The 13,435-nt window shown below is 44.3% G+C and overlaps 2 protein-coding genes across 2 annotated transcripts; both read right to left on the reverse strand.

Annotated features, from left to right (window-relative positions):
• Nucleotides 1-794: 794 nt before the first annotated feature.
• dpysl2a (dihydropyrimidinase like 2a) lies at nt 795-7,277 on the reverse strand. The gene is made up of 14 exons (XM_070833261.1): nt 7,236-7,277; nt 4,738-4,826; nt 4,409-4,593; nt 4,083-4,247; nt 3,751-3,812; nt 3,545-3,625; nt 3,386-3,454; nt 3,136-3,256; nt 2,872-3,028; nt 2,448-2,589; nt 2,146-2,316; nt 1,540-1,719; nt 1,232-1,433; nt 795-1,148 (listed from the first exon to the last, which is right to left on the reverse strand). Exons 1-14 carry the CDS (start codon nt 7,275-7,277, stop codon nt 1,057-1,059), a joined length of 1,758 nt encoding a protein of 585 aa, XP_070689362.1. The 3' UTR covers nt 795-1,056.
• Nucleotides 7,278-9,014: 1,737 nt separating this feature from the next.
• On the reverse strand, nt 9,015-13,194 carry bnip3la (BCL2 interacting protein 3 like a). The gene is made up of 6 exons (XM_070834164.1): nt 13,113-13,194; nt 11,683-11,959; nt 11,525-11,606; nt 11,326-11,432; nt 11,094-11,243; nt 9,015-10,652 (listed from the first exon to the last, which is right to left on the reverse strand). The coding sequence occupies exons 1-6, from the start codon at nt 13,162-13,164 to the stop codon at nt 10,604-10,606; spliced, it is 717 nt and encodes a 238-aa protein (XP_070690265.1). The 5' UTR covers nt 13,165-13,194; the 3' UTR covers nt 9,015-10,603.
• Between the last annotated feature and the right edge of the window lie 241 nt (nt 13,195-13,435).

A 13,435-nucleotide genomic window follows, 5' to 3' on the forward strand; every position in this document is an offset into this window, starting at 1 on the left:
GGTGCGGAGAGGTTGTCTGCAAAACTCCCGTCAAGCTTCTTCGTAGTGTCTGCCTGTATCCTGAACAATATACACCGGTTTGATTACTGGAAGCTTGTTGCCCTGACAACCTCTTAAACATGAGGAAACGACAAAATGATCAAGTGAAGGAAAAGGTTCGTGTTTCTCGGACAACATGTGATGAGCCAGCCGTTTCTTCCCCCCCGGATATTCAGGGTGAGGCTGAAGGAGTGAGAATGAGAACCCTAAAATACCCTCGTTTTTTCCCTTTCAGTGCAGTCAGCGATTTCAAAAGTGACTTAAAAGAAAAAAAAAACAAAACATAAAACATCGATTTTAAAAAAGTGCAACTCTAACACCAAAGGAAGACCAAGGTGAACTGTTCAGCTGCACACATCACCTACACAAAAATTAAATGCCGCAAACCTCAAATAAAGTTAAGTGTTAGGAGATACAGAAATCATATTCTACAGTCTAATCCTTCATGATTAGCATTTTACCTTTTTGCACTAAAACAGCAATCTTACAGTGGAACAACATGGACATTAGAGGCTTTATGTTCACCTGAAGGTGGCACTGTAGCACGACCACCAGCACATTCTGACTTGTATCTGGGAAATGACAGCGCATTAAGACAAATAGTAAACCCCCACAGTTTCTAAAATGCCCACACATGATACCTATCACTTCTTGGGACTAGCTTTCTGCCATGAGGGCTACTAAACAGCTCAAACAAAGAAATATACAAAAAAATGTAAACAAATTAATTTTATCATTGATTAAACAGGGTTTAAAACAGCAAAACAAAAGCTGCCTCAATTCACTTGATCCTTCCTAGACAGTGGAGCATGGCAGGAACGATGAAACAAAATGGAATTCCTTTCTTTTTGCATGAGGTGACGTAGTGGTATAGTGCTAAGAAGAATGGATGGAGTGCTTTTGGGTGAGGTGCAGGGGGGAGGGGGGGTTAGAGGTGACCAGATGTGATGTGACAGTGGTAAGAGTGGTCTCTGGTCCCGTGTTGCCCTGCATCCCCCGCTCAGTTGAGACAAGCATTTAGCCGAGGCTGGTGATGTTGGCTTTCCCGCCGGGGGGATTCACGATGCGTTGAGTGGTGCGACGGGGAATGTTGTCATCAACTTGGGCGCCTAAAAAAAAAATGAAGATACAGTATGAGTGAAATGCCTACAAAGAAGAGCCAGAAGGACTGAACTTTGTGCTTTCAACTCACCAGACAGACTAAAGCCAGACTGGTGAAGGTTGCGCACTGGATGGTGAGGAAGCTGCTGCTGCTGCTGCTGCTGTTGCTGCTGCTGCTGCTGCTTGACGGGAGAAGTCTTCACCGAGGAGACTGTGGACATCACCTTGGGAGTCACAGACTCGCACACCGGCCCGTCATACTGGCCCCTGGGGACTCCTCGCAACTCTGTGAGCTAGACGCACAGGCCGAAACATCAGAGCTCACGCTGCACAGTTCACCAACTACCTGTACATAATTTAAGTTTCTCAGAGGTGCAACTGCACGCAACTGGACCTCACCCTGCTGCGAGCCTTTATCCTCTTGTACACGTGGTCGGAGAAGGGTTTACGGCTGAGGTAGCGCCCACAGCCCTCTGTGGTGTGAAGGCTGCCCTCCTCCAACACAATCTTGCCCTGGCTGATCACCACCGCAGGACCTCCACGCAGTTCTGTGCCCTCAAAGATGTTGTACTCCACAGCCTGGGAGGAGAGGAGATTTGACCAGCAAGCTGTTTTAATTTGGATCTTTGGATTGAAGATGTCAAGCAGCTATTCATCTGAAAGTGTTTTGTTTTACCTACATTACTTCACATTCAATATGATTCCATGGTAACGTGATTCAATATGACAATAAGCATAGACATTTATAAGCAAGTTTACTCTTTTAAATGGTTACACTAGTGTATGTATGTGTCTGTAAACTGTATTTTTCGAGTCATTTTCACCTCATTTTCACCCTATCACTATGTGTTATTCTGTAAAGCTAAAGGTAGAAGTGTATTAATACCTTTGACTTCCAATGTACCACTTTTAAAATCTTAAAAATTTGGCGCAACCTGTCTGAGACACAAAAATGACTAAAGACATTAAGGATAAGAGTCAATACAGGCAAAGTAATCATCTTACCAGGTTGTGGCTTTTAGCCGAGACGATCTTAGCGATATCTGGGTCCCACAGCACAAGGTCGGCATCAGACCCCACGGCGATGCGGCCCTTGCGGGGGAACAGGTTGAAGATCTTGGCTGCGTTTGTGCTGGTCACTGCCACAAACTGGTTCTCATCCATCTTGCCAGTCACCTTTTGGGACAGGACAACAAATTGCATACTAGCATCTAAAAATATGTAAAGGTCCAGGAGGCCATTTGCTCTCCGGTGCTTCGTGATGGGAACTTTTGGAATGAGTGAGTAGAGGGCTGCATCAAGCTCACCACACATTTGTCCCAGATTATGGACATCCTCTCCTCGGTGCCGTTGGTGCCCTCTGGGATAAGGGTGAAGTCATCTTTGCCTACTGCACGCTGAGAAGTCTGGAAAGTGCAGTGAGCACTACCAGTCACCTGCAAGTCCCCACTAGAAAAGAAAGAAGAACACAAATGATGCAGGTTGTGTAATAAGCGTTTTCTTTGACCAATCACTTATGGCTTGACTTTGACGTTTACTTGCTACAGATAATACTCTATCTTTGTATTTAGTGTATGTATGTATGTAAATGTTACTCCCTGTCCCTCCTCCTCTGCAGAGGGCATTTCATAATGAATGTGAAGGTAAAGCGGAGTAAACTTAAAATGAAGCCCACAGCAGTTACGCATGTCAAACAGCGCTCCAGCTACCACAGAGGCACAGAGCACCAACCATGACAACAGAGAGCTGAGGTAGTCGGGAGTGGTGGGATCAGGACTGAGAGGTGGAGAAGTGACAAAGGTTGCAGCTTTGGCCCAGTTCTTGCTCCAGTAATGAGTCCCATCTGTGCCCAAGCTGGCAGAGATGGGCTCTCCGTAAACCACAGCACCTACAGGAGAAGACGTGGGATGATGTCAGTGCAAAAAAAAGAAAAAGTGGAGGCCAGACAGACGCAGATGAAAGTGTGGGGTAAATTTGCAGTGTTTCTCTCCTCACCCTTTTTCCTGGCAAGGGCGATGACATCAGCAGCACTCTTGCTCATCACCTTGGTGATGTAGAGGGGACAGTTGGTCTGATTGGCGATGGTGACAGAGCGATTGACTGCCTCTGCCTCCACCTGCAGGCACACAAAGTCAGGTTCATCAGCGGCCTGGTTTCCCCACCAGCTTTCTCTTAAGAGCACATAATCACACAATATGGTCTCATTTGGCTACAGCCATTGAGAAACCTCCATCCTCCGTCTTACCTCTTCTGGGCGACTAAGCACGTGACCTTCAGGGCCAGTGATCCCAAGCTCCAGAATACGTCTCTGCTCCTGAAAAAGCCACACAAGAACATTTTAATTCAAACTGGCAATACCTGCTTAGAGCTGAGATTTGACTGACTTATTCAGTGGTTCTGTTACCTCTGCAATGATGTCTCCATTCTCAGCGTGCACCTGTGCAATGGCGCCGAGATCTCTGATGACACTGAACACCTCATAGATCTAAAAGAAAATGGTAAATACTGGTCAGCTCCTAGGGCAGTCACCTAGGCCGAAGACATCCAACAGCCTCAGAAACAGATGCCATGACATATGCAGCTCAGAGCGTGCAGAGCCGCAGAGCATACCTGAGAGTCAGAAAGTTGGAAAACATCCTTATAAGCCAAATAGACCAGGAAAGAGTTGACACCTGAAGATAGAAAACTTATGAGAAAACAGCCAAAGGTGGAATAAAAAGAGCAGAAGAGGGGAAAATCCAGAGTGAAGGAGAAAAGTAAAACCAAAAGGTTACAAAGCAGAAGTACTTGGTTGCTGCTTTATGCTCTCTGAAAAGTGGGTGACGTTTTTCCCCCCATGCGGTTCACAGTTTTGATTGACTCATTACGATGGAGGAATGTGTCTGTGCCAGTAAAAGAGTTCATGTGTGTGGGGACAACATCTTAATATGTTGAAAGCATACCATGATCCTTCACTAGGGTCTCCATCTCTTCTTGAGTGCCTTTGTTCCACTCGGTGATGTCCATATGCAGGGAGTAGTCGCAGCAGGACTTGCCGTCAGCCCACTCCCTCCACTGTTTGAACGCTCCAACCAGGCTGGTGCCAGGCTCCGGCACCACGTGGTCAACTATGAAACACAAACAAAACAGGTTGGGTTTAATGTGCGCAAGCAAACCGCAAAATTAAATCATACACTTGACGGCAGGCACATCTGCAACGCTAGAACGCCTGCAACAGGGTTACTGTGCTCTTAAACCGGCTGGGAACTCATGTGGATGTAACACATACTGATCATAGTCGTCCCCCCAGCCAGGGCCGCCCTGGTGCCCTGGTAGAAGTCATCTGCTGCCACCATGCCTCGGTCAGGCATCTGGAATCGGGTGTGTACGTCAATACCCCCAGGCATTACCATTCTCCCATGAGCCTCTATGATCTTAACTCCCCCAGGAACGATGAGGTTGTCTCCTATTTGCCTGACAAATGAAAGGAAAAAATACACAAAAGAATGAAGGAAACATGACAAAATTTGGCTTTCTTGTAGATGCAATGAAATATTTTCCTTTCATTAGTCACATGGCCCCTCCTGGAGCCCGCTTTTATCTTCAAATGGAACTTACTTGATGACTCCATCCTCCATGTAGATATCAGCCATGAATGACTGATCATCGTTCACTATCTTTGCTCCTTTGATGAGGAGACGGTCGCTCTGAAAAGAGGAGACATTACCCATAAACCTCAAAACATTCAAGCCACCTGCTGAGCAGAGTTAAATGGCAAGACATCACCTCTGTTAATCCCTTGAAGCTAGAAGTCAGTTCTACAATTTCAAAGACAAATTACTTTATTAGAATAGAAAAGAAGCTCAGGCCAACTTTAGTGATTCATCTAACTCAACGTAGTTCCCAGTTTGTTCAGAGAACTCAACAAGACTTGCAGAAAGAATACAGTAGGCACGTCATTCGAAGGGAGGCAGCAATTCTTGATCGAACCCTGAAGTAAGAGCACAAACCCTTGAGTGGCACAATAAACTCAACCTGTATGACATGAAAAGAGAGTGTATTAGGCTGGCCTACTTCTCCTACAGGATTCCCGGGGTCTCTGAGGACAGTGGGGAGAGCTAATGAAGACCAAAGTGGTTTACAGCAGGAAACATTCAGTTTCTAATGTGCAGAGTGGGTTGAGATGGACAGCAGGAATGCATTAGGCATACGAGTCGTGGCTGTATTGACGTGATCTCCCAGGCCATTACTCTCCTGTCATGTGACCTACGGTCTCTGTAACTGAGTAGTCATACCATGACATAAAATGGCTTTCACGGTGCCAAAAATTGCTTCAGACCATAAGTCTATCAGAAAGTAGAGAATATCCATCTATAGGCATTTCTCTGCCGTAAAAAAAAGTCTCCTCGTGATTAATCCCGTAATCTACAGAGATGAAACTGAACTGATTACGAAGCACTGAATGTACCCAGTGAAAGGGCTCAGTGTCGAGCAGTGAGCGCAGGCTGCACTGTAACTGGCAGGAGGTGCTGTTCAATAAACACGAAGCTGAATCAACACCACTCTGCAACATTGGCTACCAAAGCTGAACATCGTCACCTTTATGAAAGTAGGATTAACTGCAGGACTGTCGGATTGCATTAGTTTTAGCTAAGTGTATTAATAAAGTGGCAACTGAGCGTATGCTAAAGCTAAAGTGAATTAAATCTGAACACATAAAAAATTATTTGTTTAAATGTTCAATAAAACATCAAATATCAACGAATTACACCGTATTATTGGCCAAATACATATAAACAAATGAGAGTACTCATTAATGCTGTTGATTTAATGAACTAAATCATTGTTTTACTGTCATTCTGCTGATCAATAAACTGTCTGAATCTCGATAGGTCTTTATTCCGATCAGATTATGACTAAGTCATTCCAGCTCTGGACACAAAGCCATTACAACAAATTTAGTGACTGTTGTTCAGGGACGAAGCCCAACCTTGATGTTTTGTTAAAAGCTCTGCAGAGAGAACCTACCTGCTTCATTCCAACACTGTAAAGTGGTGTTGGTGTCTGAGAGCGAGTGTCTGAGCGCCTGGGGGCCTGCTGCAGACTCTTCTGCTGCCTGCATGTTGTGTCTGGGATGTCAGGACTGTATGTTCATGACCCTGTCTCAACCTGAGGGAGAGGCCCGACAACTACCTACGTAACTGTCTGTGCAGAACAGAGTTTGACCCAGAGCCAGTATATTTCACGGGACACTTTGGTGCTATTTTAACGATCAAACCTAAAGCAGTTGGTGTCTGCTGAATGCGCTCCAGCACTCTGGCTATAAAAGCTCCATGATGAAAGCTTAGGGGGAAAAGGTTTGGATGGGTGCTGTCCAATGACCTACTTTACAAAAGAGGTTTTACTTCTTTTAACTATCACGACATCCCCGCTGTAGGCCCTTAATACTGTGCTTTCTGGTTGAAAAGCTGCACCACGAAGCTAAACAGGCATTCTATTGTCAAATCCCAATTTCCAACTATATATATATATATATATATATATATATATATATATATATATATATATATATATATATATATATATATATATATATATATACTTATATATAAATCAGGACCAGGTTACAATAACTTGCTGCACCATGGGGGGAGGAAACAAAGACAGAGACCCATGAGGAGGTCAGACTGGGTGGATGTCAGAGGATGGAAGATGGGATGATGACAGTGGAGGAGCATGTGCCTGAACCTGTTAACACCATCCTGCAGGCTGAGGATGCTGACAGGGGTGGAGGTGGGGGTGGGGGGGCTAGGGCTAACATCACAGCTAGTAATGACATGTAAAGGAGCAAAGAGCCGCTTCAGACAGGCTCTGGGTGATAACTGTGTACACAAATACCACTTAAAGAGCCACATGAGGAGTCTGCTGCTCCGCCTGGAGTCAGTGGTCTGAGGCAGGCTGCTGCAGGTGGTGACAGTGTCCGTGTGAATGAATGGACACGACAGCTAAGCGCTGGTTAGCTTTGGGTCTAATCCTGAAGCTCGCCGCGCGCTACAGCAAACACCACCACTGCGGGATAAAGGTGATATTTATCCAAGTAGTGGAATAATACTCACTGTAATTCGTGGGATGTTCTTCTTTCCTTGGTAACCCGACATTTTGAAGATGCCTCTGACACAGCTGTCCCCTGCCTCTCGGCTAACGCTAGCTAGCTTGACTGGAAAACCTCAGCTGCCAATGAAAGGATGAATGGATGCTCTGCTTTCTGGCCAGTCGACGCCCTGGGTGAATTGTGCCTCTCTGGCAATTTCTGTCGACAGCAAGTGGAGTTTGCACAGTGCAGCCTCACAAATAGTTTCAAAAATGAGTGGTTATATCTTTGCCTAACAGTCCTTTCCTTGGATTTACTGCTGGAAAAGGTCCCTGAAGACCAGGCAGGCACCAGGAGAAGAAGGGCCACAAAGAGGAACGGCGCATGCGCACTGCCCCGCCCTGCTCAGCCACAGCTCCATGCTTCCTTCATGTGTTTTGATGAGTGAAGGAGGGACACAGGTCCAACATCACCTGCTTAATTAACTGTCAGGTCAGCATGGAGTGACAGCCTCAACAGGTTGATGGGGAATTAAATAATATTTATTTACAATAACAATTATTAAGCATTAGAATCTATACCTACTTCTATAGTGGTTGATTAACCATGCAATTACATATTTTTGCAAATAAGTTGAATAATCTTTGACCTACTAGAAGAACCTTTTACAGGGAGCAGTCATATAAGGTGACCCTTTGGCCAGGGTGTCTCATACCTCCCATTAATTGTTGTTTCTGCCATGGATCAACCTTTAATTACTGTATGTTTGGTTGGGAAGAATTAAAACACTATATTCCACTGGGATCAACATTGCATTTTAATGTCATGTTTACAATATTATAACAGTCAGACTCCTAGGTCCTTGCTACTTAGCACTGATGGGATAAATTTTTACATAATACTTGACATTAGCCAGGGCCCTGCCCTGCCTGTGAACAAGCAATGCTTGGTCTGTTAGAAAATGTGGTAACAGTACTGTACATGCAATCAAAAGGTTGGATTTGATCTCTCTGATGGAACATAATGGACTAGACTAATATGTACCCATCAGAGGCATGCAAGTATACAATTAATTAGGATTTGAAGCAACTGAACTTGCATCACATCCATTTAATGTTTAATGCTTCATATTTTTCTTCATTGTTGTCAACAATTGAGAAAGGATCATGTACAAATAGCAAACAGATGCATTGTAGAGGTGCAATCTGGGATATCTGTGGATGAAAACAGGCTGTGGCCTGTGACCAAAAGGTGGCAGATTTGGCCTGTGAGACATCAGGATAAATCTGGGTGGGGGAAGTGAAGGAGTGGCCCTTGTCCCTCTGTTATTACCACCACTGAGCCTTAACCCCAAACTGTGTAGCAGCTGAGTGGTCCACTGTGGACGTACTGGTCTGCTCCCAGTTGTATAGATATTTTAAACTGAGAGTGTGATCATGAGAAAATACAGAGCATTGCTCTCAATCAACCTGTCCAGGATTTTTGAAAAGGTTACAGATACATGTAGGTATTTTGAATGTTCTTTTAAATGATTTAGTTACTATCATGAACAAATGATTTATGTTAATATAACTATGTTACCACAGGAGTTAAGGGATATTAGGTTGGAGGACAAATTTAAATCTCAACTAAATTAAAAGGGAACACATGAATTTAGAGAATAAAATTCATGAGCGTCCCTTTTAAGCAAAAACCAACAACTATATTTATGTTGCAGTCTCTTTGTACTGTATTCAGCATAGAGTCTGTTTAGATTTTGAAGTGTTTACTGCTGCACACTCATCAGCTGTGCAGGAGTCCAAAATGATGAAATGTGTTTTATTAATTATGACTTAAATAATGCATTAAGGTCTATGGAGCCCTATCCACTCACTTTGTATTTATATCACAGCCACTGTATACAGTACAAACTTTATTCAAATTCCAAAATGCTCTGTATTGCACACTGATCAACTGTACATAAGCCTGTTAGGATGACACTTTGTGGATTAGTATGAGTTATAGAATGCATTAAAGCCTGAATGCATGTTGAGTGTTTTAAAACCAATACTGCCAACAATGTACATTATGGTCAATGATTTTCCACACGACTCTATAATGTCATCCATTTGCAAACACTGACAGAGGAATCGTCCAGTCATTCAATCATCAATAAACAGGAATCGCATGCATTTTCTTCAGGAAATTTTTTTCTTTTAGTTCTACACACACTGTACATTGTATCATATTATGTGAAATGATTGCACAGTGTAATCTAGTTAAAAGTCAGATAACACTCTTAAATCAGGCCCCTGGAAATATCTACCTCTGTGGTGGTTTCTGCCACTGACGCTTCGGCAATTCAACGACAGCAAAAACACATTACGTACACTGCCACACTCAACAATGATATAATATGCATTAATACCAATGTATGGACAAATTATACAAAGGTGTACTTGGGGCAGATCACAGCTTAAATTATTTTTCACATCTACATCTTTAAATACCTAAACATATCAGAAAATAAAAAAAAAACAGTCTAAGATAAATCACCAATGTGCAGTGGTGAAAGATACAAATTTGGCACTTTGCCATTGCTGCTATGTTGCGTTAAAGAAGAAGATATGTAGGCAAAAAGAAATAAGAATAGCATATGGCCTGGTAAATCGCCGAGGTTTCGCTATCATAGATACTCAAAAACTCCATTGTAAAATGTTGCAGCTACATACTAGATCAATATTTAAGCTTTCCAACCCTCAGAAAAACAAAAGCTTTTAAGAGAAAGTCTCGGGAGTCAACATGATACAACTTCTATTCTCAAACGTGTGGAATTTAAAAACAAATCCCACTGTGCAGCATCATTCGCCCCCCTCCCCCGGAAAATAACTGCACCTTGAATGTTTAGCTAAAAAGTTAAGGCGGTATAAGTCCCTTCTGTTCCCAGAGCCAATTCAGTGTGTTCGCATTGCAGATATGGAGCATGTTTTTGGTTCATACACACTTCCTACTGAGACGCCAGTGGAGAGATGCAGCTTGGGAGGAGGCCAGATTTCTCATGACACAACATCAACACAAGTAGAGAAACTTCCACCCTGAAGCTACCTGACGTCGAACCCTTGTCACATATTCTTGAGTTGAACAGGATGACTAATATTTTCCAGCTTTAGCTACTGGATGCAAGTTGGTGACAACTACTGGGTACAACGTTGCCCTGTGTCAAAATGTAATGGAGTGCAACCACATTACGTCATGTGTACAACTCTATGACTACATCTACAATGTGACAGAATTTAATGCTGATTGGAGGAGAAACGTGGGCATACGATAGATGCAGAGAGACAGATTGACTACAGGAGGATGGTTAGGAGACTTGGAGACAGGAGAACATCCAGGCACTGCTTCATCTTCTGTTCAGTAAGAGCTGGCGGAGGCTGTGGCAATTCTCTTCCCAATGTACACCCTAGGAAAAAGAAAATCCAGAAAATGAGTGTTGCAGGCTCCCCGAACACAAACAGTCACAATGTGCAGTAGCTGCTCCCACAGTCGCTGGTTCTCATTTTATTCCTAAAACCTTTAGAGCGTGGAGCAAAAGCTTCACTATTCAGGTGCGGTTAGCTGTGGACTGTGCCATCAAGCTGCTCAAATGAACCATTTTACAACTAGAAATGAGGCATCAGATACATAAATTGCATTGATCTTAAGACAAGAAAATAGCAGCTCACTGACTGACTGACACTGACACTGTACTGACCCTCTGCTATGGCACATGCTGAATCACTAAAATACCAAACTGGACCAGGCAGGTCAAAAACATCGGTGCACATGGAGAGAATGGAACTTTTTTTTGCAATGCAAAGCCTGGCCTTGCACGAAGATAGAACCACAACGAATCCAGACTTACCCAAGGCCGAGAGCGAGGATGTGTGAGATGAGTAGCGAAGGGATGAAGACTTTAAGGAATTCAGCGGAGAAGATGCCACCTTTCTTCATCACTCCACTCTTTCTCATACTGAGAGATACTGAGCGTCGGGGGTGCCTGAAGTGGAACTCCCTGAGAGGGATTATAATTTTTTATTTAAAAAAATCAACCAATTAATGCACCACTGTTTCTTGGATGAATCTGGAAAACTTACTTTGGTGGAATGTTTTCTGGTCTGCTGGACCAATCAGCGAAACAGTCTACTTCTTTGTTCAGCAGGATGTCTTCCTCTCTGTCCTGCTCCGGACCATCTTCCTCTGACTGCAAACGTGCATTTAGAGCAATTAGGTTTTACAGTTAAAAAACAAAAACAAAAAAAGCGTTTGACTTTTGAGTTCCATATGCTGTTTTACCTGACTACCTCTTGAGCTGGGCATCTCCACATCAAAGGTTATCTGCCCCTCGTCCTGATCTGGACTTGGTGGCCTGTGAGGACTGAGTCAGCAAACAAACCTGTAAGAACAATTACTTGCCCGACGTTTAAAGAGTGCACAGCGACCCTTATCCCTACCTCTCACAGGAGGAGCTGCTTGGGCTGGATTCGTGCTGCGCATCCAGGAGGATCTTTTCCATGTCTCCATTGTGGATTGAGGAGGACGATGGCACATGCTCTAGCCCGCTGATCAGGGTCTCATCATTCTCAGACACCACCTCCAGGGTCTGCAGAGTTTCACTCATGCCAGCATTAGCGTTTATTTGGTCAGCAGCGGGTTGGTCAGCTTGCAGGTTGGTCCGTCCCGCGCCCTGTGCGCCTGTGTTCCCATTCAGCTCCAGCTCGACCCAAGAGCCTTGACAGCACAAAGGTGGAGAGGAGGGACGGAAGAGGATGGAGGGAAGGGAAACGAGGCTCATTGTGTTTCAATGCAAACCAAACAGCAGATTGTATACCACACAGAAACCCACCTCTGTCTCCTTTCAAATGGAAACAGCTGACCTACATTTCCTGCACCACTGACACTGTGCATTCAAATGAACTGGCTGTGCACTGCATCCGCGATAGCGTGCATTTCTTTGTGCTACTGCCCCACAAACAGCTTGCACATTTTTTTTTCCAGACAGGAGGGGGTTATGTAATCTCTTCCAGCCAGCGGGCTTTAGTGAGCTCAGGATGTAAACCTTGTGACAGCACGAGGCGCACCCCCCTCCACCCACGGTTTTGGGTTTGGCTAAAAATAAAGTATGATTTTAACATTTCGACGACGCTCGTATGGATGAGTGACTGTACATTTAAGGACGAGTCTGTCATCAATGCTGCTCTCATGATGGGTTGCATAACTGCAGAGTGCAGTGAGAGACAGTTTGCCCAGACATGTCGCTGTTCCAGCTGTGGGCTTGTCACAATTATCCGCACGTCCGGGTGTTTTGTTTGAGTTACTGCTTTTCTACCATACAGAACTTCTTTGTCGAGTCTAGACACTCCGTCCAACCACATTTAGCGTTTAAATGTGTTTTCAGGGCCATTCGTGTGCAAGCAGCACAGCTAATATCCCACCATTGTCTTCCTTATGCATCTATATTTAACTAAAAAGACCGTGGCCCGTTGAGGAAAACGACAACTCGATTATGCAAAGGAGTGATAGTGATGTGATCATTTCTCAGGCTGAAAAACACGAAACAGTCGCGAATAAACATATTTTTTCTGTCTTTTGTCCTAAACTTGTTTTCATTTTAGCTAGAGCCCGCCCTGCGCCGACCTGTGCACGCGATTGGCTGCCACTGCGTCAATCAAACATTTATCACAACCCGATTGGCTCCCTTGCGGTGACGTCAAACAACATCAGCCTCCGCCCCTCCCAGAAGAAGGAAACACCGAACCCGATGTAACTTTTACAGTAAAACCTTCATTACGCCAATCTTCTGAGAAACACACCGCCATCCCCTGAGAACACAGAGAGCAGCCTCGGTGAGGCGGAGCAGCGGTGTCCCGGCGGCGGTACGTACCGTGAAGCCCGGGCTCTTCGTTATTGTTCCGTTGAGCAGCAGCAGTGGACATGTTGACTACCCAGTGTTAGCATTCATCAACATGACACGCAGACAAACTACACTGTGCGCATGCGCCAAATCTGTCCGGAGTTTGGACCACAGACAGACCAGAGACTGTCTGCAGGCTACAGAGCAGTGGTGGGCAACTGTTTGTCATTTCATCCACAGTTTTCCCATAAAGAGAGCAGATCCAACATGTTGTAATGTGTTTTATGAATGAAACAGATTATTATTATTCCTTGACTTCAAAGTGCTGCAGTGCACAGTCTTTGAATCTGAGC

The sequence above is a fragment of the Pempheris klunzingeri genome, chromosome 7, assembly GCF_042242105.1.
Source record: "Pempheris klunzingeri isolate RE-2024b chromosome 7, fPemKlu1.hap1, whole genome shotgun sequence".
In the NCBI taxonomy this organism is placed as follows: domain Eukaryota; kingdom Metazoa; phylum Chordata; class Actinopteri; order Acropomatiformes; family Pempheridae; genus Pempheris; species Pempheris klunzingeri.